This window comes from Microtus oregoni, unplaced genomic scaffold, assembly GCF_018167655.1.
Source record: "Microtus oregoni isolate MIOR12 unplaced genomic scaffold, Mior012 000018F_ref0000195, whole genome shotgun sequence".
Lineage (NCBI taxonomy): Eukaryota > Metazoa > Chordata > Mammalia > Rodentia > Cricetidae > Microtus > Microtus oregoni.
This window is the reverse complement of record NW_024543077.1, coordinates 31,827,278-31,849,563: the sequence shown is the minus strand read 5'-3', so window position 1 is coordinate 31,849,563 and position 22,286 is coordinate 31,827,278. Positions and strand designations below refer to the sequence as shown.

Sequence of the window (22,286 nt, the reverse complement as noted above, 5' to 3'; positions counted from 1 at the left end):
GAAAGAGCAGTTTTTGGTGGGTCTTTTATGTGATAATGTCAATGCAAGTTCATCAGTTCTAACAGATGTAATCACTGTAAGTTGATAATTCAGAACTTACTCATGTGTAGGGGAGGCAACTTTGAGAAATTTCTTATCTTTTCCTCAATTTAGCTTTGAACTGAAAATTGATTTAAGAATCAGGGCTGGAGAGGTGGCTCAGTGGTTAAGAGTATGTACTTTCTGCAAAGGGCCGTAGAGAGCTCTCAGCACACCTCAGACTGCTCATAACCCTTTATAACTCCAGCTCTGGGGAAAAGATCTCCTCTAGTGGCCTCTGTGGGCATTGCACTCATAGCTCCTTATACCCTGATCCACACACGATGTATTTTTTTTTATTGATTTTTATTGAGCTCTACATTTTTCTCGGCTCCCCTCCCTGTCTCTCTCCTCCCTCTTTCACCCTCCCCCAAGGTTCCCCTGCTCACATGATGTATTTTTAAAAAAAGCCTTAAGACAATAAAGAACAATTTGTTCTTCTCAAGGGACTGAAGATGGATGGATCGGGCTATGAAGCGATGTTCAACGGCACAACTGATTTTCCAGTTCAGTACGGCGGCATTTCCAAGGACGTGAAGACAAATCAACCCATAGTTCTAGCACTGAGTAAATATGCAAGGAAAATGAACACCACGGAAGGAACGAAGTGCTCACACAGTCGACATGAATGCTGCCATGTTTGAAAACACAGTCAATGTTCTCACGGGCTCACTCAGTGGCCTGGGCTCCAGCCAGGGACACAATTTAGGTGACAGGATTGTGGTGTCTGAAACTAAGTTCTTCCTCCAGGGACTAATTCACCGATTTAACAGCTGAATGGCCAGGCAGCTGAGGTCCTTGAGGTGTATTTGAAGGGTTAACTTGTCCCGCACTCCTCCTCCCCTTCCTGCTGTCACTGTACACAGGGAGGTTGACCCCACATCCTCCTCAGCCAGGCTCTGCTACTTCATACAGTTCTGTGGCGAGGGGCCCAGCTGAGCAAGGACACAGCACCTCGACCAAGGCTCTTGTTCTTTCAACTGTGCCACAGTGAAGAACTGTAAGAGCTCATACAACGTGAGGCCATTGAGACAAACTGTTCAGAAGTGGCAATTTTGTCAAGTTAGATTATTGCTGCCTAGCCGGCAGGGTGGGTTTTTTTTGGGGGGTAAAGGTTGGAGGCATGAAATTGCTCAAAGGTTGGATTCCATGATGGTGTACAATTATGTAAACACACCGGAGCTCACAGAATTGTTCACTTTACATGCGGGTGTGGGGAGTTCTAGCTCAGTATAGTTAGTACTCAGTATCAACTAAAATAAGGGTCATTAGTGCTAACACAACCCAAGGCTGCTGACTGGGTGGCTTCTACTTTGTCTTGAGTGGTAGAGACTGGGAAATCTGACCAAAGGGAGTCACGTCTATATGGGTGACTACATCAGCCACATCTGGCAAATAAAGGAATTTTGCTGTCAGATTTAAAAGTAACAGTGGCAAAGCCTCTTGACTTTTGAAATCCTTTTCTGTCTTTAAATTAAAGACGAAGCATGTGTGTGAAGTACAGCCAGCTCCGTCACCTCACCTAGAAACAATGCCTACCAGGAAAAAGGTTCCTTCTTGACTCAATACAGAAATAAATGCATAGATCCCACAACTGTAAGACCCGACACCAACAGTATACTTTTTTTTTTTTTTTTACATTAAGAGTTTTTTAAAAAGTCTGGCCAGGTGGTTGGGGAGTTTGCTCCGTGATTTAAGAGTACCCGTTGCTCTTCCGGAGTAACCTCATGCCGGCTCATCATCGTGGGTAACTAGTTCCTGGGGCCTGATGCCCTCAGCTGACTTTGGTAGGCACCACGGAAGCCAGTGGGTACACAAACATACATGCAAGGAAAACATTCATACACATGAAGTGAAAAAAATCTAAACACACAAACAAACCTGACTGGACCAGGGATAGCAGGTCTAGAAACCTACTACTGACTTGGGGCGCTGAGAGAGGAGTCTCAAGTTCAAGGTTAGCCGAAGCAACTTAGCAAGACTCTAAATAAACAAGCAAATACAGAAAGAAAAGACTTTTAATATTTCGTCTTAAAAATAAAATAACTTTAAGAGTTTGAGTATTAACAGGGGGTAAAACCTAAGTACAACATGTCTCTGTATTGTCCACAGCCTCGGCCTACAGAGCTGCTAGCCAGCTGTAGTCTACTTTTCGGAACTTTCTGAGCTCTTTCTCTTCACGTTTTGACAGCTGATGTATGACATCGTCCCTCAGATCCGGGTTATGTGTCTCCTGGGCTTTTTCGGTAAGATCGTCTTCTTCATCTGAATCGTCGCTTTCTTGGTTCTCTTCCATGTCTACATCGGGAACTTCTTCAGCACTTTGGCAACAGCAGAATAAAATATGAACACCGTTAGACGTTTCGGAAGCACAACTGTAAGACCCACATTGACATACCACACAGAAAAGATGACCCAGTGACGAGAGTCTTTACGGAGCACGGCCATAAAGGGGCAGGCAGACGTAGAGAAAGTGTGATTCTCAGCCACATCTCTAAGCACGCACAACGCCTCTCCCTCACTGAGTTACGGATAACTGTACTTAATAATCTATGTCATCAGCTACATATCAAAGTGGACGACAATCTCTAATCAATACTGAAGATGATCTATTTGGAACTCTTACCTTTCAGTCTCTTTAGACAACAGCAACGAGCTCACAAACAGAGAGCACAGAAAAGAAGCCGACGGCAGGACGTGGGCCGGGGTGTGGAGTAGCTAGAGGTACGCAGAGAGGCAGACTTTGGTAAAAGATCCTTCTTGGGCACAGGGTTACTTCCCTTCCTAATACCCTTGTTCTAAATGCTAAGCTGAACACAAAAGGCTTCCCCGGGGAATAACGAAGCCAAAGGAGGCAGGCCTTCCAGCTGCCCACACCTGAGCAACCCTCTCTTCTCACTCAGGTCCAGGAGAGAGAGACTCACCCCACTGAGGGACAGAGGATGAATCGCATGCTCCTGGAGACAGAGCCTGCAGCTCCAGGGCTCCCCGCATCTGCTGGACCCCCACTCACCTCATTAATCGCAGGGATGTTCTCCGTTAAGGGGAGTTGTACCAGCTCGTTGTCTGAAGTCTCACTGGACCTCGCATCCTGCTGCCGCCTGTGTTTTCCCAACAGAAGAGAAAACGGGGTCGTGGGCAGACTTTCTTCTGCCAGCAGCTGCACGGACAGAAGAGAAAAGGACATTATTTCAATGAAAAGGTGGAACTTCTTTGACTTAACAGGTAAGTGCCAGTGAACTGTAGGTGCTTCTGGCGAAGGGGCAGAGATCACTCAGAGTTGTTCTCACGTCACAGAAAAGCAACTGATGCCTAGGGTCCCACTTTCTACACGGGAAAGCCAACCACAGATGCCGCAGACCACAGAGGGCATGCGCTCACAGGGGCAGAGGACAGGGAGAAAGGCCGCATGACATGCTGGAAGGAGAGCATCTTAGTAGAGCCAAGAAAGCAACGTTCTCAGACAGCTGTGAGAAAAGCAAGGTGTGTGTGTGTGTGTGTGTGCTGTCGATAAACATGAGAAAACTGCCCACAAAAAATAGACAAAAACTGAAATAGAGTAAAAGGCTTGGGACTGAGCAGAATTTGTTTTTTATTTAAAAACGAAACCCAGGGCAGCTGGGGGTGTGTGGGAGAAGGAGTCAGTCCCCGTTCACAACTCTCCAGGGAGCCCCGTATTGCAGGCAGAGTAAGATGGATGCATTCAGTAAGGTTTACCTGGACTTCCTATTTAAAACGGAAAGACATACCTCCCTGTCCCCCTCTCTCCAAGCCTGCTGCACCTCCTCGCATTTTCTAATTCCTTCCTACAGCCCAGCTAACCACTTTTGTCAGAGCTGAATTCTAAAAGCCGACTTTCTTTAGGAAGACAGCGTAGTGCGCACAGACAGCGGCAAATGCCTACCTGTTTGCTTGTTGGCGTGAGTTTCTCTTCCGGAGACTTTGTACTGAAGGTTAATAAACACTGAAATGACAGGTAAATTAATATGAACAATATTAAATGAGACGACACAAGATTCTAAATGTCAAATTTCCATCTTGACATGTACATCTGCTCACAGAAAAGCTAGGAAGGATGTAAACTTGCTCGAAAGGCCCTGTGAGGGTTACAAGACTTTGAGTCTCAGGACTATGTTTTTTGAGACATGTTAGAGCTGGTAATAAAATAATGGTCACCAGTTTCTTCAACAGCAAATCAAGCTATAAAATTAGGGAAAATGTTAATAAACGCAACTTCAAATGGTTCTCGTGCTCGGGGCTTTGCTCGGGTCAGAGTTAACAGACAGCCTCGTGGATGCGGGGATAACGCGCGAAGACAGCGTTCACAGCACCGCTGGGCTGACATCTATCTGACGAATTCATTTGGGAAATGACCCTGTGAAGTCATAGTTCTACCTAGAAACCAACTTTCTAAAGTTATGTCCATAAAGTGGTCAGGAGAGTTAATTACCTGTGACTGCGTTAGGAAGTAAAACTGGGACCTGTTCAGCCACTGGTGAGCTTCCGAGGTGAAGGACTCCGGGACGTCGCGAGGCACGAACACGCCCCACTGGACTTCCTCTCTGGAGATAGTCCTCTGAACATACAGTGGCCTGGGCTCGCTGGGCTTAAAGACGAACACTAAGGGGAAACAGAAGGACGGTGGCACTTTACCTGTGGAGGCTACCTCTCCCTCAGCCTACAGGGTCACACTCCTCCTGTGCCCAGCCCACCTGGTAAGAGCCCTTCTTAGGACTGTTTCAGATCTGCTGTTGTTTCTGTTTAATCTACGGAGCACCTACTGTGTGCACCACATAGGGAAGGAATGAGGACGAGAACCCGAAAGAGACCAGGAATTCTGTTCCAGAGACCAGGGGCACAGAAGAAGAGACACCAGAATACCATCCAAGCCTTTGTCTTAAGGATCAGAAAAGAGATGGAGACATTGTCTCAGAAGCAGACGAAGCCCAGGCAGACATCTAAAGGAGACTGTTAAGGCTGAGTCAGACCTGGCCCGTGGAAAATCAGCGATGTACCAGAACGCTCCTAGCATTAAGCGTGAAAACACACACTATAGGTGTCTGGCAAGAAAGGAGGAGCCGTAGAGGGGTTTCTGATCCACAGCGCGTGTGCTTCAGCTTATACAAAAGACACTAGAAAGAACACTTCGGAAACAGGCCTGATGCCATCAGAGCGTGGTGAGTACTTACAGTCTGAGCCAGCTGCAGACTGCGACACCGCAGCAACGTGGTCTGAGTAGGGGTCGGCTTCCAAAACGCTAACGTTTAATTTCGCGCTCCACTGCACTGTGGGAAGAGGAAGCACTTCTGAGAGAAGGTTCGTCAGGAGCTCTTTCCGTCTTTACGATGGGTCCTCTTCATCCTTCCGGGCAGTCTAACGCGTCATTATTCTATGGAAGGAGTCTAAGCTCTCCCTAACAACAGACTCACACTGCCATCCTCTGTGGAGGGTTCGGTGAAGTGTGCAGCCGACAGTGGAGCTACAGAAACAACTTCAGGTCCTTCCGCACACTGTCACCAAGCGAGGCTCATTCAGATCCAGGGATGCGGCTGAGCTGCTCTTACACACACACATTTGGCACAGACAACATCACATCTTCCCTACGTGCAAATCAAAGGCAGCAACGCCTCATTTCCTAGGAGTTCTGGGAGAGACTGCTTTCAGATCTTACACTGCCCGGGATCCTACCATCAACAGAGCGTTGCTCAACTCAGAAGGTGGAGGCCTGCACCCGGGGCACACTGGGCACAAGGGTCTTATTGTTTACAGTAACCTACCACCAGCCCACTGATCCGAAACTTACGGTCAAGTGAAAGATTACATACGTATTGTTATGGGAAGGACACGGCCACAGGACCCTTAAGTCCCGAAATGTCAGCGCCTAAGTGCAACGCCCTGCGCATGCTTCCCTAGGCCACCAGAGAAAACAGGAGCTACTCCTCCCGCCCACGGGCCGAGTCACCTCAGCGTAAACACAGCTTACATGAACAGCTGAGCAGGTTCCAGCAGCACAGAATGGCATTCTCAGTCGTGCCGAGAAGGTACTTGGAGCATGTCAATCTTCCAAAGCACAGGTGCCTAGGTCAGAAGCATGCCAGGGTGAGCGGCGGCAGTGCCAGCACATTTACCTACACAGAGCGGCGGGCTGTGAGCCCTGGCTTAGTCCTACTCAGTGTAGACCACGAGCAGGCACGGCTTTCCCTTCTGTGCTCCTAACTGTTCTGGCGGCAATGGAATTGGGGCTAAGGCCATACAGAGGGTGTTTAGGTTCTTGCGGCTCTTTAGGGAACTTCGATGACCAACTCTTACGTGCTGCATCATGTAACAATCGCCACACAACACAGAGCTTATGTAAAATGTGTGTGACAATGAACAAAACCTTATGGTCTTTACCTACAGGAGAAAATCTGTACTCAAAATTTTACAGAAAGTTTTACAAAGTAAATTTAAAATCCGACATATTGGAAATGAGATGGAATCGGTCACCTGTCAGAAAAGGCCTCAGGTCTGGGTACCAGCAGCAATGGTTTGGGCATTACATTATGTTCCACGGGAGCACACGGCTAGCTAGCTTTAATTGCCAGGACCCCCATTCAACTGTTCACTGTTCTAACAGAACTGGATACGGCCGTTCAATGTCGATCCTGGTTTAAGAATGCTTGTAAACTGCTCATGCGCACACAAGTCTCAGCTTTCGAACATTTTGATTAGCTTACCCTTACTCCCCAGCAAGCTAAGACTACTTCTACTGGGGAACCCATACATCATTGCTGAACTTTAAAGACTTACTTAAATTACAAAGATACACATACTGTGGTAGTGCAATTCAAACTAATTTACCTACCTTATTTTCCCAGCTCGTTGGCAAAACGTACACTTTAGTTCCCACGTTTCTGTATCCCACACTGTAATTATTTCTTCGAAGCTAACTGCTAGCAAGGAGCTGTCTTCCGAGAAACAGCAGTTGGTTGCTTGGTACTTGTGATAACTGCCCACGAAGTCACAAGTCCAGCCGATGGCTTTTTCTGTGGAGAAAACAACAAGTCATGACAACAATGACATAAATATTAATAAATAGCATTACAGACACGTTATAAAAGCTAAACTAAGAAAAGCAAAACAAAACCAAAAACCAGATTCCCCACACTGTCCCAAGTTTAAAGTGTTTTTCTGGTATCTTCCCCTTCCCGGAGACCTTGACCGCCCCCTAGTGGAGAAAAGAAAGGTCCAGGACAAGAGCCCCTTCAGCTGCACCAGACAGACACATTCACTTCCCCAAAGGCACAGATACTGGTCAAAGCATATGTAGAAATTTAACATGAAAAAAATCTGCTGAAATTAAGCAATAGTTTATAGAAGGTAACAAGGTAGAGAATCCCTTCTCAAAGAGTATATTAACAACATACAAAGGCATCACTTCTTCCAGCGGTGACTTCTCAGCACGACCTACGTGCTAACTTACTGTATATATCGGAGTCATCGGCTAACACCCACACTTTGAAGTGGCCGTCTCTGCTAGCTGTGACCAACATGGGTCTTTCATAGTTTTCCGCATTATTGAAACAGAGAGCTGTGATGTGGTCGTCATGAGGCATGGTGATCTTGGTGTTAAGGGAGAACCTAGCAGAAGGAAAACCACACGTTTACTCTTGGTAAAGATATGGCAGGCTAATATTCCGTACAAAGTGCGGTAATATCTTTAACATGGGAGGGTGATGGATTGTCACGGACACAGGACAGGTTCTAACATCACACGCGTCCGCGGTGACTCAACCGCCTATCACTATATACAGCGACCAGCTCACTGGTAAAAAAGAGCCAAACACAAACAAGCCATGCTGAATGAAGGCCTCCGCAGCAGGCTCTGCAGGCTAGCTACACAGAACGTAGAGGTCTGCTTCTAAAGACAGACACCAGAAAAGAATGGCCTTGAAAGCCCCCACTGTGTTTATAACGTGGAAATACGGGATAAAAATGACTATTGGAACTGCCTGAGTCCCACACTGTTCTGTGTCCCGAGAGAGCAGCAGAGCGGCGCATCAGGTGTCTCTGTGCGAAGAGAGGACTAGGAAGAAAAATCACTTGGTTCTTGGGCCTCTTTTCTCCTGCGTGCAATGCGCGGCACAGGCTCAGGTTACCATACTCTTTAGAAACTTCCCCAGTCAGGTGTGGTGGCGCGGGCCACGACTCCAGCCCTCGGGAGGCAGACACAGGCAAATCTGAGTCTGAACCACTCTGGTCTACATGGCAAGTTCTAGAACAGCCAGGGCTATAGAGAGAGAGACCCTGTCTCAAAAGACGGCTGGCACACAAAGACCCAACGAGCAGTTCTCAAACCAGTGGTGGTTATTTACATAAACATATGACTCATGTCTACGGGTCTATAATGACACATGTCTATAGCGACATGTGTCTATACTCAACTCTCACAGACACGGAGGCACATCTGGATTCGAATTCTGGATTTGCCTAGAACTGGGTACTGTGTTGTGGGCTACAATTCTTTCTCACGGTTCATCATTTCGGGGATGACACAGAAAGACCTACTTTACACGAACGCTTTCTCAGCACACAAAGCTAAACAAAGCCTTACTATTAGAATAATGCCCCAAGCCCATTCCCACGTGTCAAAATGGAACAGAAAAGACTGACGGCTTTAACAACGAGGGGCCACACAGCAGGATTACCCTTGGGTCTTCTTGCTGAAAACCCACAGCTTCATCTGCATTTCCAGCTCAGATGGGTTTTCTTGCCGTTGTTCGACTGTGGCCAGCCACGTGCCGGAGTGGCTAAAGGCGGCCTTCTTTAGCTCGATCTGGATCAGCCCATCGTCATTGATGTACTCTTGCTGGATGATGTCTAACTGACGAGGTCAGAGAGGACGGGATGTTAGTAATAGAAGTGCCTTTAATTTACAATCATAATTTCTCAAAGCTAAATCGAATTCTCTCTTTAAGAGAGGAACGAAATAAAAAAAGATAAGGGACGGTCTAAGTAGGCTAGCTTTTTCATTTATGGGGGATCTCTTAATCCCTCATAATGGGTTGTCTAGTGTTTGTTAAGATGATGATGTGGTTGCTTTTGGTTAGGGAACCTTTGTTTGAAGAGCTGATCTGAATAGCAGATCCAAAAGGTCTCAGATGTATTCGACGGTTAGGATGTTTACACAGTCTCAGGAGGCATCTGGGGGCTAGGACCCAAGTCTACACATAAAATCTATTTGTGTCTTATGTGCACTTAAATCTATAGCCCTATCACTGCGCCTGAAGCTCACGTGTGGGCAGCAACAACGGCACTAGAGTAATCACAGACACTCTGAGCCACATTCAAATACAGACGCATAGGATCAACAACGGCACTAGGGTAATCACAGACACTCTGAGCCACATTCAAATACAGACACATAGGATCAACATCAGGCGTTATTGTAAAGACCTATCCCTCGTTTTAAAACTTCGCTTAAAGATCAAAACCTTACATTATACAGCTGCTTATCACCCTGGAGAGAGTAAAACTGCAGGTGACCAGGCTTTCCATTCAAAACTAAGGCCTTGGTTTTCGGGTCGACCATCAAGCCAGTGGATATGCTCCTATCTGCAAGAGAGGAGACGGTGATTCACGTGTGGGCAGCGGCTGCTCGTCAGGTCGGTCCCACATCCCCAAGAGTCCGCAGTACCTTTCACTAGGCCTTGGATTACTGCGCATGGGTCGAGGTTTCGTTGGATAACGGTTATCTCTGTTTAAAGCAGGGAGACAAATCATTAAACATAAATAGGTCAGAGTGCCAAGGTGAAGAGGACCCGTGTTTATGTGACTCTGAAATGTGCCAGAATACAAGACAATCCAGTAAGTTCAACTACGTCTGTGTTATTAGGGCTACATTTTACAAGTTAGTTCAACAATCAGGGATGGGAATAGAAGTTTCTGGCGAGGCCATTAATCTTTTCTCTCAAAGTCTGTGTGTTCATGTGTCTGTTGCAGGGTGGGTGCAAGTGCTCTAAGATGCTAGAAGAGAATGCTGGGTATCCCCCACCTGGGGTTACAGGGGGTTGTGAGCCTGATGGGGGTGCTGGGAACTGAGCAGGGTTCTGTGTAAGTGGAGGGCATCTATTACCCGCTTTTACAGATTGCGCTCATGGACAAATCGATGGCGCACAGACTGATCTAGCTGAGAAGGCATGGGAAGAAGAGACATGCCTCTCCTCCGATGGCAAGCCGCAGCGCTCCCTCACTCCCTCGAGCTGTGACGAAAGACACTCAGAGCCCTCTCACGTCAATACTATTACTTATGGAAGCAGGAAAGCCCACTTCAAACACACCTTCCATCTTAAAAGATTCTGAAAATATAACTGCCATAGCAATAAACATAAAAACAATTTTGAAAATGATGGATCTGCTGGCATGTGAGGCAGAGAGGGGTGGAGAAGATTGGAGGATGGAAGAAAAAAAAAAAAAAACCCATGTATTAGTAAGCCTCTTCCCGTTCTTAGCTAGTTCTAGGCCCCTGTTTCCCACCCAGAGGCTGCTGACTAACGTATCGCCACCGAGACACTCAGACTTACTGTTGTCAGAGTGAGAAGTGCAGAAGAAATCTCCTGCAGGGGAGACGGAGATGTGCTCGATCGTTGAGCCCAGGCGAGGCAGAAACTCCTTGTTCTTCTCGGCTCCGTCCCGCCACTCGACCAGCACACACTCACGCCCGCCACTCAGCAGACTGCTGCCTTCACAGCCGAAGAGAACACACGGGCAGAGTTTGGAGGGAGACAAAACAAAGGCAAATGTCACCAGCATTTAGGGGATCTCTTTAGACATGGACAAACGTGCCTGCCTACCATTTTAACTGCTTTCATTGATTATCTTTCAGTCTTATTTTAATTTTATTTTCAATTGGCATAGCTGCACAGATATACACGGTACAACGTGATGCTTGCACACATATATAGTATTAATACTCAAATTATGTCATTTGAACATCTGGCACCTTGGGCATTTATCGATTCCTTGTGACGAAACAATCAAACTCTTCTTTTATAGTTACAATCAATAGTAATAGCGACAGCCACGCTATTGTGCAACAGAGGAAACAGAGACAAGATGACCTACAGATAAAATGTCTGTCAGTCAGACATCTAATAGACAGTATGCTAGCTAGCCACTGCCTCAGCTCTTCACGTCCTTCATCCGTGAAAGGACAGTCAACAACACACTTCACAGGTCCGAAGACAGATGACGGAAAACACCGGCAGCTATTTGCATTTTATAGACAGCAGCGGATCATGGACTAAACTCTATTCTAAGGCTGCCTAGACTTTACACGGGTTTTCCGTGTCAGGAGAGATGAGCACAAGCGTACACTCTAGAATCCGGATAGCTAAACCACATGCTATGGTGGAGAGCAAAGCACAACAAAGAGCCATGAAAATAGTGTTCCTAGCAGGGCGGTGGTGGCGCACGCCTTTAATCCCAGCACTCAGGAGGCAGAGGCAGGCGCATCTCTGTGAGTTCGAGGCCAGCCTGGTCTACAGAATGAGTTCTAGGACAGGCTCCATTGGAGTTACAGAGAAACCCTGTCTTAAGGAAGAACAAAGTGTTCACAACTTAACTCCCATAACGTTTTGTTTGTGACAGGGTCTCTCTACAGAGCTTAGGCAGGCCTGGAACTCCTGATGATCCTCCTGCCACAGGCTCCCTAGAAATGGAATTACAGCTGTATACCATACCTGGGGCCTCATACAATTTTAAATCTTAAACCATAAACGTTGTGAGTCCCAACATTTGATTCAGATACTTCTAAACATCCTTTTCATTATCAAAGTGGCCTTACCTGACACCGTAAAGGCCAAATCCATCACCAAATCGTGGTGCCAATGTAAACAGGTGTATGTATACTGCTTTTCGTCATGAAAATTCCGCCTGTTGCAGAGAACAAAATGCTTTTTAACATTGTTTCTCCTCAGGAATCCCATAGAAATACTGAACTGGAAGCCATACTACACAGGCAAAGGACACTCTTTCTGCCTCTTCTTCCAAGGGGTTCCCTGAACCTCGAGCAAAGCTATTTGATGGAGACATTTACTTAGGGCTGAGGAAACAAAACTCTTAACTTGACCTCAGGTGCGAGATCGGAAACGACGGCATGCTAAATCCAAAAATGGCCGTCTCCAGCATTCGGGCTTCAGTATTGGGAAACAGCTTGTTCTTCCTAACCACAACCACCTCTACAGACAGGTTGCTATGACCCTACCACACCACCCAGTAGGCGCGCGGCAATGCCACACTGTCCTGTTTTAGTTCAAAGGCTGAGAGCCTAGATGGTTCTAGGTGACAGAGAGCGCTTCCTTTCTCCAGAAGCTCAGGGTGAGGTGTCCTACAGGACCAAGGAAGGCAGAGCTCGGCAGCACAGCCCAGAGGCAGGGGTGCTCCTCAGGGTGAGGGGGGAGGCAGAGTGCAAGGGACCCCGTGTTTCCCCGAACTCACTGACCAAAGCCGGATCTTGCCATCCATGTGGCCGGATGCGATACAGTCTTCATTTGGATGGCAGGCGACACAGGTGAACCTGTTCCTAGCGTTCTTCTTATTTTTGGTTGATGGTAACGTAAAGCTAGGAAAAAGAGAGACAACTTTCCTTGGGTTCTGAACCAAGCATTCGGTTTGGTGGACATCTACTAAAACACAGTACAAACTTCACGTGACTCGTATCTTATCCCAAGAACTGGCCAACGGAAGCTGCTAAGGTAGGTGGCGAGGACAGTCTTTTTAGGACCTTTTCCTGGCCTGGGGACAGCTTATTCAATTTTCTCACTGAACCAAACTTTCAGCATTAAGCTTACGGCCATGCTTATGAAGTCCTAACTGCAACACCCGACTTTGTGTCCTAAAGAGCCGCGACAGAGGAATCAACTGTTGGCTCTGTCTAGGTGGGCTCACTTGTGAAGACATGAGGCTCTTACAAGGGAGGCTGGGAAGATGCCCGTGGCTGACAGAGACTGTCTACAGAACACCCAGCTCTCACCGCAGCCTCTCAACACAGATCTTATTCATCCTTACAACTCCGTGAGATATTGTCTCTACTTCAACGTATTAATTTGAAGTACATGGTGGCTGGAATCATGAAAATAGGTTAAGACCATGCTGTGATTTATTTATTTTGTTGACTTGACCCAAGCTAGGGTCATCCAGCAAGAAGAAATCTCAAATGAGACAATGCCTCCATTTGGCCTGTTGGTAAGCCTGTGGGAAATTTTCTTGATTGACATTGAGGTGGGAGGGCCTCGCTCTCTGGGGGAGATGCTACCACTGGGCAAGAGGGACTGGGGGGTAGAAAAAGCAAGTTGGGGGAGCCACAGAGAGCACCGATAAACAACATTCTCGGCCTTTGCTTTATTTGGCCCCCTTGAGTTTCTGCTCTAACTGCCCTTTATGAGGTACTGTGAGATCAAGATGATGGTTGAAAACGCGCTTTCCTCCCCGGCTGGCTGCTTTTGGTAAAGGTGTCCTTCTCAGCAACAGAAAGTGAACTGCAACAAAGCCCCAGTAACCTCCTATTTCGGTTCCTACAGTCAATGAGAACCATCAGGCCAGGCCTTGTCAATCTAAATCCATTTTTACACCAAGTCCACGGTTGGTGCATTGCATATACGGGGTTTGGGATGGAGGAGACCCTGAGCTAGGATCCTCACCTACACTGGAGGTTCCCACTTCTAGAAACAAGACCCAGGAAGCAGGTTTGTGCAACACTGTAACAAGGGCTCTGGAAAATACGATGAAGTCTTACTTGCATGTCTTTTTCTTTTTGAGAAAGTAAACGGACAAGTAGAAGTCCCGCACCGCGGCGATATATTCTCCCTGGTGATTGAAGCAGAAGGCAGCATTAGGAGGAAAGCTCTTGGAGACCGCAAAACGGCGTGCTAGACTTCGGCCATGGAAAAGACCGTCTTTCCTTTAAAATCAAGAGGACGCAAGCCCTAAATTCTACAACGATACTCTCTCGCCTTAATTGCAGTGATGTAATTTTTTCCCCATTAGGCATACATATGATACCACGCCACGTTTGAGCCTGTCCACAGCCGCTGCCACAACCACGACCTAGAAACATTTCCGTCATCACCCCTGAATGCCCCTTCCCCGTCTGGCCAATGTCCCAACGCTCACCAGCAACTGCCATTTGTTATCATCACGGCTTATTTTACTGTATGTTGCCAACCGTAGCTCAACACAAGCACCCTTCTGAACGACACCTCTATGTAGATCACGAATGTCTTTTCAGTGCGGAGGAGCACTCAGCCGTCTGGCTGGCGGGCTCTGGTTGTCAGCTTATGTTTCAGAGCTACGGGAACACCGTCACGCTCCCACATACTCCTTTACGGTCAAGCTCTAATCCGGGGCCAGGGGGTCTAACGTTGATCTCAGCCTGACACCGTTGGTAACTGTAGTAGCGGTGAGGCGGACTCTAACTGAGGATCAGCGACAAGGAATACTGACCGACCGTGATAAAGCCATCTTCGCCCAGGATGTCCCCGCCCAGGAGAATGACAAAGGAATCCTACAAACCCCAAGGCTGACGTAATAGGTCTTTGGTGGCATTTTATTTTAAAATAATAAGTTATTAACAGGCAGCTAGATAATGGTACGAATATCATCAAGTACCTGTCACAAACATGCAGGGTGCAATATTCAGCTGAAAAGAGACAAATATTTCTGACCTTATCCCCTTTGGGAACTCTCATCTTCTATGTGTTAAAAAAAAAGTCTAGAAAACATTAAACATTATCCCTGGTGACACTGAAGATTTTCTTTCCTCACTGTATTTTTCTGTAATACCTGAATTTCCTATAATGGGTATGTCAATTATAGTTACAGAGTCCATATTGTCTAAAGAGACACAGCCTAAAATAGAACAACTTCTTTTTCTTTTCTTAAAATGGAACAGTCTCAGTGGTTTTTATATGAAACAGGCAAAAAAAAGAGTAAAAATACCAGACATTGTTATTTGGGGGGGGGGGGGAGTTATAAAAGAACAAAGGGCAGAATATATAACATAAGGATGGTTCTAAAAGAATACAGACCATAATCCAGGAATACTTGTTAAAACAATGTCATAGATCTTTAGTTACCAACAAAAATATGGTATTGCACTGGATGACCAGTGTTGAGGGGAACACTTACAGGGAACAGATGTTAAATATAAGCAGAAACTAACAGGAGAAACGTACCTCATACCCGAAGTCAATGCACTTGGGTGACCGGTTTACATAATCCAAAACAAAGGTCCGCTCCCTAGCTTCCACGTTCTGGCTTGATGACTTGGGCAGTCTCACGGAAACCAGCTGAAATACGTCTAGCCAAAGGAAGCCATTTGTTACAGAGTTTCTCTAAAGCAAGCACACCGAATCACACAAAACTGCCATTCTGTATGCTCAAATGCCAAGACTGTAACTTAAGGTCATATTGAACAAAAAGCTTAATTCTTCATTTTTTTTTTTCCCAAGACAGGGTTTCTCTGTGTAGCCCTGGATGCCTCAGAACTTGCTTGGTAGACCAGGCTGGCCTCAAACTCAGAGATCCACCTGCCCCTACCTCTAGAGCGCTGGGATCAAAGGTGTGCGCCACCACTGTCTGGCTGAACTCATCATTTTTTTTTTTTTAAAAAAAACGATTTACCTAATGTCTATGAGCTTTGCTTGCTTGTATAAAAGTGCACTTCATGTAGAGCCTGGTGCTCACGGGGGTCCTGGGAGTGGAGCAATGGGTGGCTGTAAGCTGCCCCAGGGGTAAGGGAACCAAGTCCGGGTTCTCTGCACGGGCAGCAAATGCTCGTAACTGCTGAGCCATCTCTCTAGTCCCTGGGCTCTGCATCGGAACAAGGTCTGAATCTACAACTTCTTGCCACTCCTGGCTATCATTGTAGAAATAAAAATCTTACACGGGTATTTTTGTTTCAGTATACCAAGCTGAGGTTTAAAACGGCACTTGCCTTTAATTCCGCTGAAGACCTCGGAACAGAACCCCCACCCTGATGTAAAGATGACAGAAATTGGGGAGGAGGTGGAAATTTTTAATTAAAAATAAATAAAATAAAAATTCTTGGGTAAAAAAAATGACAGAAATTTAAACGGAAACCAGAGATTAAAAGCAGCGCCGAGCGACACGGTTCTGTGAAATGGCAAAGATCCAGCTGACGGCCACGAGAACTATTAAGCGCACTATGCTGTACCTGGATCTTCTTTAAGGATTGTGAGGAAGACGGAGTCTTCAGCGTTGGGAGGAATGTACAGGGCATGGAGCTTAGGTCCAACGGTGAACGTCTGAAAGAGGTCACAGGTCACACTATGCCCCATGCCCCCAGCAGAGCCCGGAGCTCGCAGCGCAGTCTGAAGCTCTCACCTCTGTCTCCTACCACAGGACAGCGCCTGTCTATAATAGGGGCCAGGCACACAATTCGCCGAACAATCTCTTATATGCCTTCCTGACTCAATGATTGCAGCGTCTCAGTGACTAAACCTACCATAATTTTAAGTAACATCAAGATTATATAGAGTTTGTTCCACCATAAACAATTTAGGGAAGATATATATGGGGACACACACACACACACACACTTCAGTGAGAAATTCTTACAGAAAAAGAACTGTATTTTTGGTTTTCTTCCTGCTGACTACACATATAAATTCTCTCTAAACCGTGCTTATTCCGCTCTTTTATAATGTGTATTTTGGCAGGGGGGAAAAAAATCACTCTGTTCGTTTAAATTTATACTTCTAACATTAATGGGATGAACCATCTCACCATGGTAACTGGCATGTCTTTTCCTGTTTTGTATAATCCCTAACTTACATCTGCCTCTTCTACCCTTCCCAGAGAAGGCCGGGAGAGAAGCCAGCACCTCACACAGACTCCCCACCACTGACCTACAGCCTCAGTGTCCAGGATCATTTACTTCCCATCCTGCTGGAATAACTAGTTGTTCTTTATTGCTGTTTAAAATATTTCCTGTTGGTCTATCTAGTCTTTTCTTATTGGTGTTTAAAATATTTTCTCTCAATGCTTTTATTAGTCTTCTTTCTGTGATAGGATCTTCAAATTTTTATATAGTCAGAACTATGTATCTTTTGAAATAATACAGATTTACTAATTTGTTCAGGAAGCCCCTTTAAGATTCAGCCTTACAGAGAAAAGGAAACTAAAGAGCAATACACATACCTTTATCAAAATGCCATCAAGATAGTCCCATAGCTTAACTGTGCCATCAAAGGAACAAGAGTAGAGCTAGAAGGGCAAAACAGCAGAGAACGGATTAAGCAGTATTCCAAAATTATCAATGAATAACTATGGGCCTAAAGGGCTGCTTTGTGCATGCTGTTCATCAGCTCATCGTTAGCCTTTAAGGGACAGTGGAGTTTATAAAACTTGAATATCCCTACTTAAAATTTAAGTGCAAAGCTTCAGGAGGCCCAGCACGATGCTCAAAAAGTATCAGATTCAGCTTTGGGATTTGGGGCTGTTGAGCCGGCAAAGTAAAACGAATATTCCCCAAATTCCAAAGCTCCGGAGTCTGAGACACCTCTGCCCTGAGTATCTGAGATGGAGGAGACCAGCCAGGGGTCTCTGCAAAAGAATCTAGTTTTAGCAATCTAGCAATTTCAAGTCTAAGCAGGGATGAAGGGGGCGGGAGTCACTCTTCTGCTCGGCTAAGGGACATGGAACGCATGAGGGAGATGACTCAAGAATTCGTCCTGCTGGCTTCGGGAGCCGCCGATTACTGTCCAGCCATGGCCAAGTCCAAGAACCACACCACACACAACCAGTCCTGGAAATGGCACAGAAACGGCACCAAGAAATCCCGGTCACAAAGATATGTACAAGGGGGTTGACCCCAAGTTCCTGAGGAACATGCGCTTTGCCAAGAAGCACAACAAGAAAGGCCTGAAGAAGATGCAGGCAAATAATGCAAAGGCCATGAGCGCACACGCGGAGGCCATCAAGGCCCTGGTGAAGCCCCAGGTGGTGAAGCCCAAGGTGCCAAAGGGCCCCACCCGCAAACTCACCCGTCTGGCTTTAATTGCTCACCCCAAGCTTGGGAAGCGGATTAGAAGCTACATGGCCAGGGGTCGTAGGCTCCAAAAAAACAAAGCCCAAGGTTCAAGCCAAGGCAGAGGCCTCAGCTGCAGCTCAGGCTCCCAAAGGTGCCTGTGAAGGCCCCATAAAAAAGGTCGCAGTCTGCCAGTGTGAAGACAGATGGACTGGTGTGAACACCTACACAGTATTTGCAGATGTTCAGGACCTTATGCTGTTTTTTTACAAATAAACTTGAGGCAAGTTCTGTTTAAAAAAAAAAGAAAAAAAAAAAAGAATTCGTCCTGCTTTCTCTAAAGCCCAATCCGCTTTCAAATTAGTGTCACGGCATTCATCTCACCTAATAAGTATCTCAAAAAGTCCCTCACATAGCCAAATAACACAGCCTTCTTTTTCCTTTTTTAAAATCCAATCCATTAAAGACCAATCTTTTCGGGAACACAGTAGGAAATCTTACGCACTGACTCTATGTGCACGCATGGTGACAACAAGGTGCAGAACTCTTCGTTGACAAGGTTACACCAGTCTGTGGACCCTTCCCAGTGAGCACACATCTTAATACCGCGTGGAGTTACGATAAGTAACCTTAGCTTTTTACTAGGGCAAACACAGATTTTGTGTTGTTAGATAAAAAAAGCTTGGTTACAAGGTTTATAAATAATTTCAACTCGAAAGAAAGTGCCAATTTGACCATTTTTTGTGAACTGGATTCAGAGATTAAAATAAGACACATTTGGGTCAGACAGTATCTATTCAGGCAGAATAATTATGTTAGGTAAAAAAATTAATGGCAGCTATTTTATCAAAGAATCACACACATGGGTGAGTAAAACAGTTAAAAACACAAATGCCGTCAGAACAATGCAGAACTCTCCAGTGCACACAATTTTTATCCCACAGCCTCATCCCAACCTGCTGACAAAGCTGACCTCATCTGTATGGCCTTTGGTAAGTGGAACAGACATGAATGGATTGTATAGACAGCACTAATTGAAAATTTTTTTTCTTAAAAAAAAAGTTGGATGGCTATGGGATGAAGGGTAGAACTGGGAGGAGACAGGGGAGGGGGTGAATATGACCAAAATGTAATGTCTCAAATTCTCAAAGAATTAATAAAGTATTTTTAAAAAAGAAAAATACCTTTGTCTGATTTTATTATTGAAACAAACTTTTATACAATGTATATAAATTTTTTGACAAAGGTTAATAACACACTTAATAAATTTTTGATTTTAACTGAAGAACACTTTTTTTTTCCCATTAAAAGCCTTCAAAGGATGCTCATTATAATTCATTTTGCCAAGTTCTTAGAGGACACAATTAAAAACATACCTGGGCCACACCGAACAGTTATTGGGTTCTGATTTTTAAGAGGAGCTCACATAACTTTGGAGAGAAAGACCATTGTGTGACATGGTCTCGGGCAGCAACACAAAGCCCGTCTAAACCAAGCTATAGCCTCCAAGCTGCTAACTAAAGCAGAAAACAGGAACTTAAGCCAGGTGGTGGTGGTGCACACCTCTAATCCCAGCACTCGGGGAGGCAGGGGGCAAGTAGATCTTGGAGTTCAAGGTCACCCTTGTCTATAGAATGAGTTCCAGAACAGCCAGAGATAAAGAGAGAAACCCTGTCTCATTAAACCAAAAAAAAAAAAGAAAGAAAATAGGAACTTGTTATAGCATGACCAAAATACTGAAATAAATTTTTTAATCAAAACTTATGGATCTGTGTTTGGATATTCACGATGCCAAATGCGATATGGAGACCCAAGAAGCTATCTAATCAAGAAACCCATTTAACTGCACCTCTATTTCTGAACCACATACAGACAAGAACATCCTTCTCAAGTAATAGCTCTTAGCATCATGTGGCTGAAAGAGTTCCCTGAGTAGAACACGAGCAGGGTAGTTCGAAGCAATGGTTCTCTTTCCACCAAGAATAATCGAAAAATCCCCTGACTAGGGGAACCAGCAGATATTTAGAGCCCTAAAAATTTAAGCTAGTAAGACCAATGCTAGCATGTTCCACCCCAGACTGGCACCTGCAGATGGTTGTTGGGGTTGAGGAGAATTCCCGACACCAGGTTTTTGTGCCCATGTAGAACGTGCACACACTCTTCGGTGGTACTGCTATACACCTTGATGAAGTCTCCGGAGACACAGAAGATATACCTGGAAACCAGAGAGAGAGGAGGAAAGCTAAGTCTCACATATGACACAGAGAGCGTCATCTTTTTGTGGCCTACTAAAAAGAGAACAACGCAAATATCTTTCAAAATAGCTTAAGAACTGTATAGTCCGATGGAGGCGTTGCTAAACTTAGGAGGATACCGAAGGTGGACTCATCGGTTAACGGAGAAAACCACGAGGTGACAGATACAGAATCGCCCCACAAACAACTGAGCGGCTCCCTTGCGGAACGGCTGCAGACACTGACACCCAGCTCCTCTTCACCGGTCTATGTGACCGTGCTCCAAAATGCTCCACACTGACCGGAGACAGCAGCTCACAAATGCTGAGTTAAAGGCTCCGCTCAACGGCGAGGTCCAGGCGCTCCTAAGTCCTACCGGCTTCCTTTGCACCTGCTGAAACGCTGATTTTGTCTAAAGCTTTTTGGAGCTGTGGCTTCCTCCCACAAAGCTGATGCTCCTTCCCAACCCAAGCGGTTACACTCATAACTATAACTTATCATAAAGCTCAAAGCAGTGAGGACCAGGCTGACTCTCCTCTATGCTCCTCAAGCTCTAAGTATCGCTGTCCAGAGGCTTTCACTACTAGTAGGCATCTAGTAGGCACCTGGATGCCAGCTGACATGCAATAGACCACTGAGCTAGGCACCTTTGCAAAAGTTGTGTGCCTACAGACATTTCATTCTTCCCAAACTGTGGGAGGCCGATTATCTCCTAGAGATCTAACATCGGCTTTTACGTAAATTTCCAGAAAAGAAAAGAGGCTGGCAATAGAAATGCTTTTCTCCGGGACGAGGGGAGACGGCGGAATCATTAGAGGTCTAGCTCCTGCACCCCGATCTCCCGGCAGGCAGGGTCCGGGGAGCCCAGGCTCACCCATGCAGCAGCCAGGCCAGGCTGCCCCGGGATCCCCGGGTCCGGACACGCGGAGCCCATGCTCGCACTCGGCCTCCAGTCCCCTCCCCGGCCCGCGGCGCCCAGTCGGCCCCGTCTGCCCGCGGTCTCCCGCATACTTAGAGTCCGCCGAAAACACGGCTCTCCTGAAGTTCAGCCGGCTACCGCCGCAGCGAACCACGCGGACGCGCTCCTCCACCATCTTCGCGCAGGCGCAGGAGCCGCCGAGCGCCGGCCTCACCACCGACTTCCTTCCCGGGCCGGCTAGCCGGGGCGTGGGTCTCCGCCGCGGTCCGCCGCGGGCTCCTCTAGCTCCGGGACTCTATGGTCAGTGTGGTCAGCGCCGCGCCTGCGCCGCCATCTTTAGTTTGGGCACTGTCAAATTAAAGCCGCTTGTAGAAAGGGTGGAGCCGAACAGCCGCGCACAAAATTAAATCTTACCAGAGACCGCCGCGGTTATTTAATACAAAGAGATATGTCTTCGGCCTCGTCAACTCGCCTATTCTGTCTCTGTGAGCGACATCCGGCGACAATTATTATTATTATTTTTTAATTATCATTATTATTTGGGGAGTAGAAAGAGCCCTTTCTTTAGCTACAGTAGTAAATAAAGTGTAGCTTTTTAGCTGTCGCTTTTTTGTGAGCGTCGCTAAATTGCCACAGGATCTCTGCAGCGTTCTGCCAAGTTCTTTTCTTTGGCGACGCAGTCCAGGATTAAAGGTGGCGGCCCACGCCTTTAATCCCAGCACTAGGGAGGCAGAGGCAGGCGGATCTCTGTGAGTTCGTGGCCAGCCTGGTCTAAGTGAGTTCCAGGACAGCCAAGGCTACACAGAGAACCAAAACCAAACAAACAAATGCACCCAGATGTCAGGGCTGCTGCAATGGCTGTCGGGTTTGCAAAGGTTGTTGAGTTCTTTTGACTTTAGCCCTGAATTCCAAGCATGTGGTGCCTCTCTAACACTTTATGTGTGCATCATGTTCATGGTTCCTGCATATTAGGGGTATCTGTCTATGTTGAGCGGTCCGTATGTCAATAATAGTTCCCATTTGTGCT

The 22,286-nt window shown here is 46.3% G+C and overlaps 1 protein-coding gene across 1 annotated transcript; it reads right to left on the bottom strand.

Moving 5' to 3' along the window:
• Positions 1-2,078: 2,078 nt before the first annotated feature.
• On the bottom strand, positions 2,079-21,484 carry LOC121458961 (WD repeat-containing protein 75-like). Its single transcript, XM_041668403.1, has 21 exons — positions 21,352-21,484; positions 20,192-20,321; positions 17,278-17,343; positions 16,292-16,382; positions 15,291-15,415; positions 13,853-13,923; positions 12,560-12,679; positions 11,903-11,991; positions 10,641-10,799; positions 9,755-9,814; positions 9,557-9,672; positions 8,766-8,941; positions 7,541-7,698; positions 6,923-7,103; positions 6,062-6,156; positions 5,268-5,363; positions 4,529-4,698; positions 3,983-4,042; positions 3,092-3,238; positions 2,705-2,796; positions 2,079-2,399 (listed from the first exon to the last, which is right to left on the bottom strand). The coding sequence occupies exons 1-21, from the start codon at positions 21,432-21,434 to the stop codon at positions 2,198-2,200; spliced, it is 2,487 nt and encodes an 828-aa protein (XP_041524337.1). The 5' UTR covers positions 21,435-21,484; the 3' UTR covers positions 2,079-2,197.
• Positions 21,485-22,286: the final 802 nt, after the last annotated feature.

Bases quoted from the DNA above. Each gene is read 5' to 3' on its own strand.
- LOC121458961 (XM_041668403.1), bottom strand. From the start codon at position 21,434: ATGGTGGAGGAGCGCGTCCGCGTGGTTCGCTGCGGCGGTAGCCGGCTG. The intron at 11,992-12,559 runs GTCAGTGAGTTC...TCTCTGCAACAG, and splicing joins GATGGCAAGATCCGGCTTTG to GCGGAATTTTCATGACGAAA. The intron at 8,942-9,556 runs GTAAGGTTTTGA...TGACCTCGTCAG, and splicing joins GTGATAAGCAGCTGTATAAT to TTAGACATCATCCAGCAAGA.